Source organism: Natator depressus, chromosome 11, assembly GCF_965152275.1.
Source record: "Natator depressus isolate rNatDep1 chromosome 11, rNatDep2.hap1, whole genome shotgun sequence".
NCBI classification, from domain to species: domain Eukaryota; kingdom Metazoa; phylum Chordata; order Testudines; family Cheloniidae; genus Natator; species Natator depressus.
In genome coordinates, this window is record NC_134244.1 from 49685563 (window position 1) to 49704374 (window position 18812).

At 39.2% G+C, this 18812-nt stretch overlaps 1 protein-coding gene across 1 annotated transcript in view; it reads left to right on the top strand.

Annotated features, from left to right (window-relative positions):
• Window positions 1-18812, top strand: part of LOC141995610 (hyalin-like) — a 96707-nt gene that overhangs the window by 67735 nt on the left and 10160 nt on the right. Inside the window, exons 3-5 of the mRNA XM_074966865.1 lie at window positions 1407-1505; window positions 12254-12490; window positions 18253-18498. Of these exons, the coding sequence (XP_074822966.1) occupies window positions 1407-1505; window positions 12254-12490; window positions 18253-18498 (582 nt within the window). The remainder of the gene's footprint in view (window positions 1-1406; window positions 1506-12253; window positions 12491-18252; window positions 18499-18812) is intronic.

The window sequence follows — 18812 nt, forward strand, 5'->3', positions numbered from 1 at the left end:
AATAACAATACAAGTACATTTTCATGTGTGCTTGTGGGTCTCCTTCTACAGTACAATGGGTTTTATTCACTCTCCATGCACCCCTCCTCCAATATTGCCTAAGTACATATTTAATAGTCACGTCTATCCATCCTATAGCATTTGAGATTCACCCATTCTGAAATGAGTATCTTGAGCAAGTAATTTTCTGTGACAGTTACTGGACCTTATCAGCCTGCAAACTCCATGTGGCCGCTAGCTATTTTTCAGCTTTCTTTCTGTCGACTAGCAAGCTATTTTTATTAGTTTGATGTAATTCACTGAAAGCAGAACACGTAAACATTCTCTTAAAATGGTAAAACACGAGTAAAAGCTTACACCTGAAAATGAAAATATTCAGACAACCAGAATGCTGCTGTGAGGTCGTCATCCTCATCTGCTGCTCCAAGCATTGCACTGCCTTCCTTGAATCCCTTTATTAGCTACTCTTGCTTTGTCCACATCTCTGCTCTCGCTTATGTCTTTGTTACCATTTTCTCTCATTCCCCATCTCTGTCAGCCCATGACTCCAGCCTAACTCCTTTGAACCCTATTGTAAGAGTGGGCATTCAGGGCTTCCCATTACATATGTGACTAATTTAAAATTGTTGTTTGTTTTTAGCAATACACAACCTGAATTCTGGCATTTCCTTACTTTTGTGTGCTTGCCTTTGCAACCTTAATAAAGTTGATTTAACATAGGTATTTGGGTAATTTAGGTAATTTTGTCTAACTTGAGGATGGAAGTATAATTATCAAAAGACACAGGCATCCACCGTTTACTTTCTATTTATCACATTATCTTATCCAAACTTATCCCATTAAATAATTACCCAAATCTTTGAGCTTTCAGCCTATGAGCAAATTGTTTAGGGGTGAAAAATAAACCAAGTCCCCAATCCTAAAATTTACATTAGGAGAAAGCTATTTTTGAAGTCAGCGCCGCTCTGATGTGTTGGGAATTGCAGGATTGAGGTCAATGTTTGTTAATGTTTAGCACCAATAATTGTATTGAGGGAAAAGGTTGTGTTAGAACTAAGCTTAACAGGATAGAAACAAGGTATAAGCTCAGTGCAGCACAATGCCTAAATCAGTAGAGAGAGGCCAAGAACAGTGGCTGTAGAGACGAAGAGTTCTGTGTATAGGATGCCAGTAAGATCAAATTTAAAATTTAGTTTTCACTATGTCTACTACTTTTAACTTTCAGCAACTTTTTCCTTCGAGTGCAAAGGTTCCTAATTATGTTCCAGATAATATACTCTAGAGTACACATTATTGTGTAACATGAAAAGAAAGTTCATCTTTGACATTTCCTTGAAGAATTTTTCTATGCGATGTGCAGTCCTGGAGGGATCTTCATGAAATTTTAAACTCTTTTGCCCTTACAGATAATCAGAAAAAGTCTCCAGAGATCTACACAGCTCATGCAGAGGGACGTGGAGCTACAGCTATGAAAATTAAACGACCAAAGAAATCACAGCAACCGGGTAATATTTCCTTTTGACTGCACAACTTTGCTGAGAAAGTGACAGACATTGGACAAAAGCAGACTTTTTTTTTTAAATCCAGAAACTTTATGGTCCAGGTCATCATCTGGTGTAAATTGGTTGACTTCAAAGGAGCTACACAGATCTAAACCAGCTGTGAATCTGGTGATGATTCAGATAAATTAGATCCTGGATCCTAAACACTTCTGATTGTAGTTTTGCAAAATCAAATTCCTATCAATGAGGTTTGGCAGATGTAAAACCCAGCCTCATTGCCCCTCATCTAGTAAATTCATCAACTTAAAAGCATTTTTGTTTCAAACTTCTTTTTTCCTCCTGTGGGTTTGGAGTACATATTTTGAGTTTGTTGTGGTTGAACGTCAGGACTAACATGGAGATTGTAAAATCTAGGTTTAAGCCTACACTTGTGCTTGGACAGTTTGATTCATTGAAAAAAATGCTTTTCAGTTTGCATCCTAAATGCCTTGAGCTGGAGTGCATGATGTGAAAATTAAGTTCTGTGGATGTACATAAAATATTATGAAATAATTTGAAACAATAAAATAATTTTCGTTATCATGCAAATAAATATAAGATAATAAGAGATGGGGTTTTAAAAGGGCCTAAATGATTTAGGAATACAAGTTCCACTGACTTTCAGCTTTCCTGAATGTCATTGAGATATGTGCTTTTAAATACCTTAGGCACTTTTGAAAATCTTCCCCAGGTGGCAACAACACCAAAATCCAACTGCAATTGAAGTCAAGACATGTTGTGAAGCTCAAATTTAGGGCAAAAGTGATAAGCTTTGTGAAAGTTTTTTTAATTTATTTACACAGGGTAAGAGGATGCCTCATTTTTCTGTACGGTAGGATTGTTTATTTTGGTATCCAGAATAATTGATATTAGTTCTTGTAGATTTAAGTATTAAAATCTAGTCACCTCTGAAATTGATCTGTCCATGTTTATTGCTCCATTATACAATGGGAAGGTTACTATATTATTTCAGCTGGGAGATAACTGTCCTGCCCCTTCTCATGTTCCTCTTCTGAACTGCAATACATACGTGCATATATACTTGGGATCAATCTTGTATTGTTCTGGGGCCTGATGGTGAAAAGTGAATAGCACACAGGGATTCTTGATCATGGGCAGGATCCTTCCCTGGTGCACAAATATGTGCTAGCTAGATGTACTCGACTAACATAGTTCTGTACACCACGTACCCAAAACAGAATGGCGTGCAGGTGAGTAACATGTATCATGGAGCAGGTCCTCAAAGAATCAATCCTGAAGCACTTACATGAGAGGAAAGTGATCAGGAACAGTCAGCATGGATTCACCAAGGGAAGGTCATGCCTGACTAATCTAATCTCCTTTTATGATGAGATTACTGGTTCTGTGGATGAAGGGAAAGCAGTGGATGTATTGTTTCTTGACTTTAGCAAAGCTTTTGACACGGTCTCCCACAGTATTCTTGTCAGCAAGTTAAGGAAGTATGGGCTAGATGAATGCACTATAAGGTGGGTAGAAAGCTGGCTAGATTGTCGGGCTCAACGGGTAGTGATAAATGGCTCCATGTCTAGTTGGCAGCCGGTGTCAAGTGGAGTGCCCCAGGGGTCGGTCCTGGGGCCGGTTTTGTTCAATATCTTCATAAATGATCTGGAGGATGGTGTGGATTGCACTCTCAGCAAATTTGCAGATGATACTAAACTGGGAGGAGTGGTAGATACGCTGGAGGGGAGGGATAGGATACAGAAGGACCTAGACAAATTGGAGGATTGGGCCAAAAGAAATCTGATGAGGTTCAATAAGGATAAGTGCAGGGTCCTGCACTTAGGATGGAAGAATCCAATGCACCGCTACAGACTAGGGACCGAATGGCTAGGCAGCAGTTCTGCGGAAAAGGACCTAGGGGTGACAGTGGACGAGAAGCTGGATATGAGTCAACAGTGTGCCCTTGTTGCCAAGAAGGCCAATGGCATTTTGGGATGTATAAGTAGGGGCATAGCGAGCAGATCGAGGGACGTGATCGTTCCCCTCTATTCGACACTGGTGAGGCCTCATCTGGAGTACTGTGTCCAGTTTTGGGCCCCACACTACAAGAAGGATGTGGATAAATTGGAGAGAGTCCAGCGAAGGGCAACAAAAATGATTAGGGGTCTAGAGCACATGACTTATGAGGAGAGGCTGAGGGAGCTGGGATTGTTTAGTCTGCAGAAGAGAAGAATGAGGGGGGATTTGATAGCTGCTTTCAACTACCTGAAAGGGGGTTCCAAAGAGGATGGCTCTAGACTGTTCTCAATGGTAGCAGATGACAGAACGAGGAGTAATGGTCTCAAGTTGCAATGGGGGAGGTTTAGATTGGATATTAGGAAAAACTTTTTCACTAAGAGGGTGGTGAAACACTGGAATGCGTTACCTAGGGAGGTGGTAGAATCTCCTTCCTTAGAGGTTTTTAAGGTCAGGCTTGACAAAGCCCTGGCTGGGATGATTTAACTGGGAATTGGTCCTGCTTCGAGCAGGGGGTTGGACTAGATGACCTTCTGGGGTCCCTTCCAACCCTGATATTCTATGATTCTATGATTCTATGTCCAATCTCCCAAGTCTATAAATCTTAATCATGAGGATGTTGCATAGAATATCTGTAGAAAAGAAATGTTTGAGTCTTAATTGTGTGCTTTAACCACTGCTACGCTGGTGATTGCTGGTGATTGGTGGCTCACCATGTTGCTTCTGCTCAAAGTGTTCCACGTAGCTCACAATGTGTTGACTCTTTGTGTACAATCCAGAAAAATGACAAAAATCTTGCTAACACCTCTGATAATTTGGAGCTGTGATATTAATCAAAACCACGTCAAAAGCAATCATGTCTTTATTTAATAGACATGGTGACATAGCTATGAAGCATGGGTTTTTTTAAGTGATAAAATATGTCTATTGCTTTTGTGTTCATATGGGATATTTAAAATACAGTCACTGCAAACATAAAATACATCATATCCAATTTTATTTCCTAGGATTTTATCATTCAAATTAACCCAGGACCTCATTAACAACTAAGGTCATGTGAATTGGTTCAGTTGCCACAGAAGTCACTATCACTTCTCAGCAGGAGCTGAACATAAGGCACTGTTGCCTACTCTTGCCATTTTATTATATGTTCTGCAATATTTTGGTGGTGTTCTTAAAGCCCCAGCTGATCTGAACCTGTACATTTTGGACCCAACTTTGTAATCCTTATTGTGTTGATGAACAATTGTTCAAGAAAATAGCTGCATGGTTACTAGAGCCAATGGGATTAGTAGTTTTAGGAAGTTCTCACCAATGAGTTCCAAAATTGGGCCCTCTAGCTTTTTCCAGTGAGTGGCTGCATGGCTTTCTCATCTTTCTGCTACAGAATATTGTTGTTTTTTTGTTGATTTGCCAGTTAGCGGAAAAGTACTAACCAAAAGCAATTTATGTAAGAAGTAAACAGGGAAATGTTAAGAAAACAAAAATGTTTGTGAAAGTGCCAAGCTAAGCGTAGCTTTGAAAATGATCTCGTAGTATGAAGAAATAAAGATGAGTGTAATTGGTCTATGCACTACAAGGCAAGAAATGATTCCAAATGAATAGCTGTAATTTTGCTTTCCTGAATGAACTCCCAAGTTCTCTGATGAATATAGCAGAGGAAATTACCACAAGTAACATTCAGAACCAACAGATATCCAAGATCAGAGGTGATTCATTCTCATGTTGTTGAGGATGTCATTTGTCACCAGTCATTCAGCTAGATAGTCATCACCAAACTTCTTCACTGAAGTAAAGTTAGATAAATTGGATCAAGAAAACAGTGGAAATGTTGTGTAATTGTGTGCATGTTAGGGATTTTCTTTGTTGGCATGTATTGAGATTGTGTGTGTGAGTATGGATGGAGAAAAATAAAGAGTAATTCATGTATAATATTTCCTTCCATAGTTATCAAAGATTTTTACAGGGTGGGTAAGTATCATTGTCCTCATATTATAGAAGAGGAAACTAAGGGTAAATTAAATTGAAAATATTGAATCACGGAGCAAAGGCACCTATTCTGTCCACCCCAGTGAAACTGCTATAATAATTTAAGGATCATTTCCCTGGCTAGATTTCAAGGCCAGCCTTACCATATTTAAACTTGCACTGCCCTTGGTATTGTTGATCACTCTCCCCTTCTCTTCATCTTACTAGAGCTCCTTGAATATTTTCCAACAAAACTTGAGGAACTGGAGCCAGGCCTCTGGGATAGGGAGCCTGCCAGCCCCCCAGTACTCCAGCTAGAGCCTGGCCTCTGTTGGTAGGTAGGCTCCCGAATGCTCAGAAGACAGCCTGACAGCCCCCAGAACCCCAGCTGGAGCTGGATCTCTTGGCACTGGTAGGTTCCCTGCTCCACCAGCCCTGGATTCTGGATGCCTTGGAGTCCCCAGCCAGGGGCATTCTTCATGGAGAGGCTGCCCCAGAATCATGGATGCTGAGAGCTGGTCCTAGGATTTCCAGATTCCCAACTCTGTGGCAAGGACCCTGGAAGTCCTGAGAGCCCCATCTCAAGCTAGGAGCCTAGCTCCGAGAGCACTAAGTGCCATTTCAAAAGTGACTTTGGTACGTAGCCCACAGATCTTGGGAGACAGGACAGTCCTCGCTTACAGACAGACCCCAACCTGAAGTAAATACTCACCGGAAACCACACACCATACAACAAAAGCACTAACCCAGGAACCTATCCTTGCAACAAAGCCTGTTGCCAACTCTTCCCACAGATCTATTCAAGGGACACCATCATAGGACCTAATCACATCAGCCACACTATCAGAGGCTCGTTCACCTGCACATCTACCAATGTGATATATGCCATCATGCGCCAGCAATGCCCCTCTGCCATGTACATTGGCCAAACTGGACAGTCTCTATGCAAAAGAATAAATGGACACAAATCAGACGTCAAGAATTATAACATTCAAAAACCAGTTGGAGAACACTTCGATCTCCCTGGACATTCAATTACAGACCTAAAAGTCACAATTATTCAACAAAAAAACTTCAGAAACAGACTCCAATGAGAAACAGCAGAACTGGAATTAATCTGCAAACTGGACACCATTAAATTAGGCTTGAATAAAGACTGGGAGTGGATGAGTCATTACACTAATTAAAAACTATTTCCCCGTGCTAATTTTCCCCCTAGTGGTACTCACGCCTTCTTGTCAACTGTTTGAAATGGGCCATCCTGATTATCACTACAAAAGTTTTTTTTCTCCTGCTGATAATAGCCCACCTTAATTGATTGGTCTCGTTAGAGCTGGTATGGCAACACCCATTTTTTCATGTTCTCTGTATATATATATCTTCTTACTGTATTTTCCACTACATGCATCTGATGAAGTGGGCTTTAGCCCATGAAAGCTTATGCTCAAATAAATTTGTTAGTCTCTAAGGTGCCACAAGTACTCCTCATTCTTTTGGCACATAGGAGTCTCCACTTTCGAGACTGAGGCTCCAAAGTGCCTCCTAAAGTACTTTTGAAAATTTGACTTTGGCTCCTGAGTCACTTAGGTGTCTTTTGAAAATTTTAGTCAGTGACAGGTGGATAAAACCAAAATATGACAATGTCAATTATTATTTTTATGTGACGTCTATTCTTTTGTTTGAGAAGGCCATGAAAAACCCTGATCAGAGTTAATGAAAAAGGGCTCTCCTTCCTCAGAGTAACAGCATGAGGAGAGGAGAGTGTTGAACCTCAATGCACATTTTATGTTGTTCAACCTCAAAGAACTCTTCTGGACCCTATTAACAAAATGCTGAGGTGGCCTGAGTCTCTTTTGAAATGAATAGGTATAGTTTGGGTGGGGTTATTTTTTGCCCAAATGACATCAGAAATCAAGTGTATTTAACAAGGAAAAATAACGCGTGTCAGAGATAAACTATGAGATTTGAGAAGTGTCTATTTTTCACATTACAGGTCTGTAATTAAAATCATAATTCACAAGGTACCCTTGGAACTGTGTTTTTACAGCTTAGTTTGCTCTTATTAATCTCTCTGTCAACTGGCTCCCACTTGATTTGTATCTGATATCAATTACAGTCCTAAATTAAGATGAAAAATTCAGAGGTAAAATGTTCAGTGTTGTCTGATGATGAGACAAATCCAGGTCAAAATGAAAGAATGGGAAAAACAACTTAGATCCAGTGCCTTCTGACAAATACAAGTATTGGTCTGCTAACACAGCAGCGTGAAATCACTGCTTTGTGCTTTACAACTGGTCATGTTTGCCTTTAAATGTTGTTAAAAATTTTAAGCTAAAATTAAGGATGCTTTGCTTCCTTATGGGTCCATGAGGATGTGATTTCGCTGCCCCAGTTGCTGGTGGTGAAAACTTTCATTCACCAAATTCTATCAGAACTGTCCTTCAAAGCCATATTTGAATGTGATTTCAGAAAATGATCTTTGTAAATAGACTACATTCACAATATTATTACAGTATATATGGTTGCTATTTAGGATGTAGCCAATTCAGAGAAAAATTCTGAATGCAATAGAGTAACTTTTCCTGGTAAGTGGGGTATCAAGTTAAAATTCAGACCAACTTCTCTTTAACTAAACCTACATGTTAAGAAAAGCACACCTAAAATACTTGAAAAGATGTACAAAGTCTAAAAATCAGTGGTTGAAATTTCTACAGGTCAGATTCTACCACCATGACATTAAGTGGTACCTTAGTGCACTAGTTCCACTGAAACCAATGGCACTATTTGAAGAGTAAGTCCCCAGTCCTGCATTATGTGCCTGCATGGAAAAGCCCCAGTGAAGTCAATGGGATTCTGCCCTCAGAAATCACAAGGCTTGGAGCTTAAGACACTTCATGGTATTGGGAAGGCTCTGTCTGTAGCCCTAGACAATGTACAGTGTTTGCGGGATTTCTTATAAATAAATACATTCTCTTTTCACATGTACTGTGATGGATTTGACACAGGTATATCTAGGATTAGATGGGCGTTTTGGGTGGTACCTAATGGGCACAAATATAAACCAAATCTAAACACAGGGTTGAATTTGTGCTGACTCAAACCCCATGCCAATCAACGAGGTAATGGGGTGTAAATCAGTGCAACATTTGGCCCAAGGCCTTTCAGAACATTTTTCCTGAACATTTCAACAACAAACTATTTTTGCACAGATGTTGTACACTGGAGAAAGCTATTTTTGAGGTGATTCATATCCTGATGTTCATAAACAATGTAATCATTTCTGTACTAAAATGCAAAACATTTCCACTGGGTCTCGAAGAAAAAATCTACAACATAGTGTACCTGTCCTAAAATATACTCATGGTTACACGATTCATCAATCAAACATGATTACACTCTGATAGAGAGCACTCAATGGTTACTTTTACACAGTCATTTAAGACCTTATTTTTGAAGTTGTTCTCTGTTTAATGAGGTCGAGCTACTTACCACTACAGTGCTGGCACTGTATTATATTGTAGCTGCTGGTTTCAAAGAGTGAATTGCTAGAATCTGACCCACATAGTTTCACATTTTGATTACTGTAATGTCTCCCTCTCTGGCCCCCCTAACAATCACAATCCAGTTCATACAAAACATAGCAGCTAAGATCTTTTACCTTGCCCATCACTCTGACCACATCTTTCCCACCCCACCTTATGAATCTTCCATCTGAGTCCCTGTTTTCCATCACAAGTTTAAATATCTAGTCCTTGTCTTCAAAGCCATTTACAAAGTGTCCCCACTTTACTTTTATATCCTTGGCTCTAACCATGTTTTCCCCCCTCTGTTCAGTGAAGATCCTAGCCCTGCATGGCCATTAGTTTGCTATTCCCACAAATGTCTCCATTTTTCCCTCTCCACGTGGAACATCTCCCTCAGGTGATCCATAAGAATCAACTTGCTTCTTCTCATCTTGCAAATCCTTGCTTCTGACCCTCTTCTGTCTTGGGGGCTACAAGATATCAACCAACTACAGATGAACTTGCATGAATAACACTCTGGTCACTCGATTACAGACCTAAAAGTTTAAATTCTTCAACAAAAAAACTTCAAAAAACAGACTCCAATAAAAGACTGCTGAATTGGAATTAACTTGCAAACTGGACACCATTACATTAGGCTTGAATAAAGACTGGGTGTGGATGTGTCATTACACAAAGTAAAACTATTTCCCCACGTTTATTCCCTCCCCCCCCCGACTGTTCCTCACACATTCTTCTCAACTCCTGGAAATGGCCCACCTTGATTATCACTCCAAATGGTTTTTTTTCCTCTCCTTCTGGTAATAGCTCACCTTACCTGGTCACTCTCATTACAGTGTGTATGGTAACACCCACTGTTTCATGTTCTATGTGTATATAAAATCTCCCCATTGTATTTTCCACTGCATGCATCTGATGAAGTGAGCTGTAGCTCATGAAAGCTTATGCTCAAATAAATGTGTTAGTCTCTAAGGTGCCACAAGTACTCCTTTTCTTTTTGCGGACACAGACTAACACGGCTGCTACTCTGAAACCAGTCAGGGATAGCTGATTGTACTTATTTATTTATCATCTGTTATACTCTATGTTCTGATCAGATTGTAAGCTCCCTGGGGCAGAGACGATGTATTCTTCTGTGTTTATACAGCATCTACCACCATGTTGTCCTAAACCTACATGGAGCTGTTAAGTGTTAGCAAAATAAAAACAAATAGTGATATTGACATAATAATCTTTTCAAATAAGCTCTGTGATCACTATTATGTTGGGGATGATGATTTTCTGTTAGGATTAGACCAAGGTTACAAAAAGTCAATTATTCATAAAGGCACATCATCTCTTTTCTCAGAACAAGAGAATTTTTGCAGCCAAAACTTTGTAAACTGGCAGGGAAGTTGCTCAGAGTCTAAGAACTGACAGGCAGCTTGCAAACAGATGGAAGAGCCCTGCTCTTTGTGAACTTTTGCCCTAGAAAGTTAGAAAGAGAGAGGAAAAAAAGAGAGAGAAGAAATGATCATTAGTGAGGTGAACATTTGTTCTAAATTAATTTTTTCTTGTTCAGTCACATATTTACAAGGAGTTTTTAAAAATAAATTGAAATATTGCCAAATAGCCTAAAAATTATTTAGTTACCGGCAAACAGGTGTCTTGTAATTTTTTCATGAGGGTGATTTGAACACTTTTGCTTTTTGTGTGCTAGATCATGTGTACAATTTTTAAAATATATTTTTGAAGTTACAAGCATCTAAATGGTATGGTGGTGGCCTAGAGTCTGGATGATATCACAGATTGCATCAAAAAATGTGAACAAAACTTTCCTCCCTGCTCCCTTTAGCCTCCAGTTTTAATTACAATTGGAAATTTATTTAAAAGAAATGCAAATTACCCTTGGGTAGGAAAAGCACATGCTGCCTATTATCTTTACTCTAGTAGAATAACTCAGTGACTTAACTTTGTTATACTGGGAATTGTGATATTCTTAGAGTGTCTGGTCTTAGTGTGTTCTAAGTATAGCTGTAAGAGTTAAGAGCCATGGGCCAAGCACTGTCCTCAATGATGCCTATGCAACCTGGGGTTTGTGGGATTGAAAGGGTGTATTGCAAGGGTGCAGTAAAATGTTGCTTTAACTTTCTGAAGAGTTGCACAGGATTTAGCTGTATACAATAACTCCCTCTAAAGCCAGCGGGAGTCTCCTGACTCTGAGTTCCAAGCTCCAACCAAAGACCATCATGGGGGCCACCTCTGGTGATCCAAGTGAATATAGAATTCTAACCCTAATAACATTGATAATAGAGGCGTAGGTAAGAATTTATGTACATTACATTATTTTAAATATTTTTCTGGGTATGAAAAATATTTCTTCCTTCCTTCATACAATATATAGGACTCTTTCCTCATTGTATCACTATTTACTGTGTTAGCCCAAAGTTTTAATTCTTAGAACTTGACTACACACACAACTATGTTTTACGCATTGGATAGTTTATTTTCTAATTCAATTTAGTTAAACTGATATGAACCCCTCAGTGGGTCCTCTAAAATTTGCACCAAACTGATATCTTTTTATTTTAGCTTGGTAATTTACCGAATTATTGTTGTTGTTTGTGGGTTTTTAAAACTTTCATACACAAATCCCTCCCCTTCTTCTCCTTGTCCCATGGCCCCAGCCCCCAGCTCCATGTCATGGCATGTCCGTTTGGCTGATGAACTAAGAAAAGGTGACTTTTCCTCTCTTTGGAGGATAGGAAAATCCCTGCAACATTGGACAAAGTGTTGCTGCACTCCCATGAAGGTTTGAGCATGCTTGCAACAGTTTTTGATTTTTAAGTGATTCAAAAAACCTACAGTAAACCTAGAAGACTCTTAGTGCAGGTCTGATATGTGTTTGTTTTTGCATCCTGTTATTTAGTGCACAACGAAGAATAAACATTGAACTGTTTTGTATAACAGGAACTGTCCCAGTTGTATGAGAAGAATCACAGTTTGCACTATTGTCACCCCATTCCTACCAAAAACAGCTTATAAATCTAGTTAGATCTGAAATGTCTCCAAAAGTTAATTGCGCAACAAATGCTGTCTCGGTAATATCATTCATTATCTTTTGTTTTCTCTCTTCTTAAATAGCCTTTATTGCTTAGCAGGTTGCAACTTACTGCTAGTAAGAATGCATTATTCAAGCCTTTCGCTGTGCCGCAGCAAATGACAGCTTGTCATGTTTTTAATTGTCTCCCTTGAACTCCACAGATACGATTCCTCCAACCATAACAAATTGCCCATTGGACATCACCATAACCACTGAGACTGATCCAGTACAGGTCACCTGGGAACAACCTGAAATTAGCGACAACAGTGGGGTGTTTACTTCAATAGCTTCAATATCCAGTGGCTCCTGCTTCCGGTATGGAACTCATCAAGTGCAATACACCGCCCATGATGAAGCAGGAAATGAAGCCTCCTGCCAGTTTAAAGTTACCATCAAAAGTAAGTGCTATTATTGACTGAAGTTTAAGAAAGGAAAAACAATCAGGATCCTGAAAACTTTTATTAACTAGATTTACAAATTAGAAATAGAGCTGTTTGCTTTAATGCTACCTCTTTGGCAGTAATATTTCCTGTAAACAGTTGGATGTTCACCAAACCATGAATATTTTGCTGTTCATATCAAGTCCTATGTACCAAGTGATGTGATTATATTAGGTGTAATAAGAATTGCATTCTTATATCTTTCAAGTACATTTTGTTGCCAGTTGGCCAGATCCTCTGCTGGCCTCAGTAGATAGGTCTTCATTAACACCAGGAAACAGTTGTGGTAACTGTTGGAAAATCTTTTTAATGACAACCACTGTTTCCCTGAGATGTGAGCTAGAGCTAAGAAGTAGTCAGCCAAGGACTGAAATATTCAGAAAGCACTTGTTGTCCGACACTGATTCCCTGCAGCACTGCCTTCCGAAAACGGTGCTTTCCAAAATGAAGTTAAAAATGGTAACACTCTTCCTGCTACTTCTCTATACCCATTAGTAATGCCTTGTCTACACGCACCAACTGTACTGATTTTAGTTGAACTGTTTTAGAAACTGATGTATTTAAGTCAGTGCAATCACATTGTGTGGACCATCTTAAATTGGTTTGAGTGCCTTACATTGATTTAAGCTAAATTAATATAAGGCTTTCTCAACTGATTTAAGAATGTCCCCACAAGGGGGTTGCACCTCCTTTACTATATCAGTTTCTAATGATTTAGTTAAATTAGCACAATTTTTATGTGTAGAAAAGTCCTGGCATTTGAAAGATCCTGATGAAGATCAATGGCAAATGGATATACCAGTTCTTGAGTCAGTAGGGTTTGGATTTTTTAAAAAAATAATTAGGACTTCTCTGAAATTAGCCAGGTTGTTTCTTAGGTCTCATTGTAAATTAAACTGCTCTATTTTAAGCACAAAGATTTTTTGCTACCATTGATTAACATTTTTAAATGAAAAGGAAAATGCAAGTGATACTTGACTTAAGCCACAATGCTGACAACTTGATCATTAGAGGTGGAAGAAAGAAGAAATAGAAAATTACTTTTCCTGTTTGAGATCTCCTAGAAGCCATAATGTAACAGCAAGATTCATCAACGTGGTGGGAGAGAGCATTAAAGACGTTTACTGAATATCTGTGTTTTGTAACGATGTGAACAGTTTCACTGTACAAAACCCCACAATCATGTGTGTCATTTCTGCTGTGTCTATATTAAGGAATTTTGTAAAACCTTCCTCACCATCGATCAAATGCAGAACAGGCTTTTACAGGCTTAATTAAGGTGGTCAAATACTAGCAATTGCTGGAACCTCATGGCTGGTGCTGGCATGAATGAGGATTTTATTGTCAAATCTCCAAGTGTGGGCACATATGACTGATGTATATTGTATAGTGCTATTATTCGTTTGCCATATTTTTAATATAAAAATAACATTAATAGAAGAGCACTCCCTTTTCCATAAATATTCCATACCTTACCTTTTCTTTCCCTTTTCCCCTTTCATGATGGGATCTTCCCCATAACTACAGCTTGCACAATAGCTGTAGAATTTGATGAGACAGTTAAATACCCATGTCATTACAGAATGCTACACTTACCCCAAAAAATGCAGTAGGTGATGGATGCAAAAAATGCACTAACTTTTGTAGGATTTAGTTTTCACAAGAAAACTGAAGTAGTTTAAATTATGGTCTAATACTATACTCAATAGTGATTTACTTAAACTGGTGCAAAAGACTGTGTGGACATTCTTATTTCAGTTTACACTATGTTTATTTTGGATTATCTTAAATTGATTAGGAATTTGGTTTAAGCTAAATTGAAATAGGGCAGTTTTAAACTGAAATAAGAGTCTCTACCCGGGGGTTTGCACTGTTTAACTAAATGGATTTATAAACTAATGTGAGTTGAACTAGAGCAATCGTGTTTACATGTTTTTATTTTCCCACAAATTATTATATCAAAACAGAACAATAAATTTATGATGTTTTTAGTTGGACTCTGTTCTGCTGTTTAGAAGAGAACTAATAACACATATTGTTGTACCATGATAACACCACACCAGCTCTGTCCAGCCAAGCAGCCTAGATGATTCAAGATGCCGTATTTATTTTTAAAAAATACTTTGGCTGTTTATCAGGAAGTGACTTCAATGAGGAAGCACAGTAATTCAATTATCAAACACTTCTCTCTGTCAACTAAATGAACATAAGCTGAATGTAAGACAAAATATCTATTTACAATTACTCACCTTATATAAAGAAAAGGAGGACTTGTGGCACCTTAGAGACTAACCAATTTATTTGAGCATAAGCTTTCGTGAGCTACAGCTCACTTCATCGGATGCATACTATGGAAAATACAGAAGATGTTTGTTTTTATACACGCAAGTTATGAAAAAATGGGTGTTTATTTTATTTGATATTTTATTTACCCATTTTTTCATGATTTGTGTGTATAAAAACAAACATCTTCTGTATTTTCCACAGTATGCATCCGATGAAGTGAGCTGTAGCTCACGAAAGCTTATGCTCAAATAAATTGGTTAGTCTCTAAGGTACCACAAGTACTCCTTTTCTTTTTGCAAATACAGACTAACACGGCTGTTACTCTGAAATTTGTAGGAATTGTAGAGGGAAATGGAAAATTCCATGAACATCTACAAAGTGATCAGTCCATTGTGTGGGACAAGCCATGGTTCTGCTCCCAGGGCTATCAGCTGGGAAGAGCTCTGTGCTTCCATATCAGTCTTGGGCCCTTTGCCCCTTCTGCTCCTGGGAAGCATGGGTCAGCTGGAGACAAACCATCAGAGAATCCTCAGGTTACTTTGGAGGGGATCAGCTATATGGAAAGAAAATGGAAGAGAAGGAAGGCAAGGGAGACAGGTCAGGGGAGAAGGGGGTAAGGAGGGGCAGGTGTGGAGTGAAGTTGAGGTGAAAAGACTGGGGAGAGGAGAGGTGAGGGGAGGGGCGGGATTGGAACACAGGGCCAAGAAAGACAGAACTTCGTACAAATTTCATTGAAATGGCCAGTGGTGGAAAAGGTCCCTGCTTTGGTTGCTTCTGGTCTGACTGATTGGAATCTCTGGCTGGCTCCTGGTGCCCCCAGAGTGTGTGGGGCCCTTCTGCACAGTTTTGGCTGCAGGGGTATGGTGCCCTGGCTGGGTCCCATATACTCTTACCCCACCAGTGCAGCTATGCCTGCTTTAGCTGCTACTGGCTCTACTGGCTGGAGTCTCTGGCTGGGTTCTCTCTGTGGTTTTCCCCCAGGCCACAGGGCTGGACAGGGGGGATACACCATGTGGATCCTAGTGACCCCAGAGAAGGGAGTGGGGAGAGGTTCCCCTACACTGTTCTGGGTCCTGGGGTCTAGCTGAAATATTAAGATCCTCTAGAATTTTTTGAATAATAAGAACATGTCACATTCGTAGAGTAATTTATATTCAAAGATATCAAAGTGCTTTACAAAGATGGGTAGGTGTCATTATGCCCATTTTACAGAGGTTTAAAGTAAGGAAACCCTGTGGCAGAGTCAGGAACTGCTGTGTGCACGCCTGGTCTTTAATCACCAGACTATATTTCTAGGTCTAATTCTGCAATCAACTCTCTGTCTCCGTGTAACAACGGCTTGTTGCTTAGTGATGTGTCAGATATGTATGTGTGCATAGTGCAGAGCTATTTATAAAGTACTGTGGGATGTGAAAGATGCCAAAAGCATGTTTTATTTTATTCAGAAGAAGAATGCAACTGATAGGTTAACACACACACAGAGTAAATGATACTATTTTTCCTGTCAGCCCTGGCTGGCCTATATAACTGTGATTCCTTTCTTTCAGCACATACTCCAACCATGAAACATTCCTAGGGGAATGGTTCCTCAGGAATGTGTAAGGCAGAGCAAACATTGTGCTCTGAAAGGCAGCATCCCCTTCTTGTGTCACTGTAAACAAGAGGGGTTGAAATACCATAGTTGACTAAAAGGTTGTGCACTATATATTAACTAAAATTCATGGAGCAAAAGTGTTCAAGCTACATAGCATGCATTTATTGCTTTAAGAGTTTTTTTAAATGGGGAAGGGACTCCCTGGAGAAGAGGTAAACAGACCCAGATCCGCCTATTTCAATATCAAGTGGTGTTAGTTAAAGTAGTTAAATACTTTAGTGGACGTACACTTAAGTGTGAACAATATACACTGTCTCTCTTGATGGGGAGTTGACAGTATCCATTGTCTCAAAGACAGTAACTCCTTTGAAATGCAAGAATTTAGAGTGAGAGATTGCTTTGAAGTTTCATTAACTCCCTTTTGCTTAAGCCCCAGATGGCAGACATAGCATCATCAACATAGTTTTGATTACTTGTGACACCTTAGAGACTAACAAATTTATTTGAGCATAAGCTTTCGTGAGCTACAGCTCACTTCATCGGATACATTCAGTGGAATACATCCGATGAAGTGAGCTGTAGCTCACGAAAGCTTATGCTCAAATACATTTGTTAGTCTCTGAGGTGCCACAAGTATTCCTGTTCTTTTTGCGGATACAGACTAACCCGGCTGCTACTCTGAAACAGTTTTGATTGACGCCTGTATTGTGACTGCATGTAGTGATTCTGCATTACAGTCACATGGTCATAGCAAAGGATATAATGGGTTTGAATAGAGTTAAAAACATCTTCCCAGAGACATTTGGGAGATGGTTGAAGAGCAGTAATGGAGAAAGTGACTGGTGGCCCTGAACTTAGAGGAGTGGCACTGAACTTAGAGGAGTTTGCTAGAGATAGAAAGGGCCATGTTACACATGTGAGTTAGAGAGCTAGCACCTCAGCTGATGTAAATCAGTTTAGCTCCATTATTTATGCCAGTTTACTCCGGCTGAGGATTTGGCCCATCAGCTGTATTTTGCTTTTGTCATCTATCGCTGTTTGTGAGTATGCACAACTAAATGAGCCGATATAATATCCTGTCTGGTTCAAGTCATTGCTCTGCCACACAGTAAAACTAGATTCACAGCTAATCAAATGATGGGGAACTAATTTTGCAAAAAAAAAATCAATTTGTTTCCATTTTGTAGAATTCAAATCAGAGCTTTCTTTCTTTGTTTCTTTCTTTCTTTCTTATTTGAATTTTGATTTTAATAATTTTGAATTTGCATGTCTTTTCCCTTCTCTCGCACCCCATTTTTTTGGTACTGACTGCTATAAAAAACGATGCCCCAGGCTTTTCCCACTATTACATTTTTTTCTTTTTTCTTTTGCTACATTGTTCCCTTTTCCAACTTTGGAAAAATGACAAAATGACAAAAGAAAAATGAAACATGTCCCAGACATGCTTCATTCTGCTGCACACAGTGGCACAAAGGGGAACAAAGAAGAAAACTGAATAGCTGTCATTTCAAATGTCTTAAGTTTAATATTTTCAGTTTCATTTCCAGTAAAACTTGGGGGAAAAAATGAAGACTCCATGAAGGTACTTGGTTTTGAAAAATGGAAAAGTTTCATTAAAAAAAGTTTTGAACATACAATTTCAACGAGTTCTAGAAATAACCCACTCTGAGCATCCCAGATATCCTAAGCACTTGGAAATGGTATCATTCAGTAAAGAACTTAACTGTTTAAAAAAAAAATTACAAGCATGTATTTCTTTGTGGGCAGTTTACTTACTGTATTTCTACTACAGTGATACTAATGGACTTGATACTTTAATATTTTTTTATATTGCTCTTAGAGCCAGATCTTTCGTGCACTGCCCAACCTCCCACTGATGGGTCTTTGGCTTGTGGAACGTTATCTTATCCTGGCAGTGGAATGAACAAATGGCAGTTTTGTGTACCATTCTGCATGAAAAGCACTGGTTTCCATCGGAGAGCAGGATCAGTGTTTTTCTGCCAGCCTTCTCAGTCTGGGACAAGTTGGTTTCATTTGGATGAAGCCTGGCAAATGACAAAGGCTCACATGCCAGAGACTTGCACAGGTGAGCAGGCTTGAAAGTTTCAGTGGATTAGCTTTCTTAAACACTCTTGCTGACTGAAAGCTTATTGATTTACACATTCAGCGGCTATTAGAGTTTTGTATAAGACAACATGAAGATATGGATTCCAGTTATGCCATGAAATGAATGTTTTGTTTCTCCATTTTCAATGAGAGTGTGTTGGTTCTCAGGGCAACATTCTGATGTCAGTTACAGAGGAATGCAGTGGAGTTACAGTGGTGTAACTAGAAAAGGAGTACTTGTGGCACCTTAGAGACTAACCAATTTATTTGAGCATGAGCTTTCGTGAGCTACAG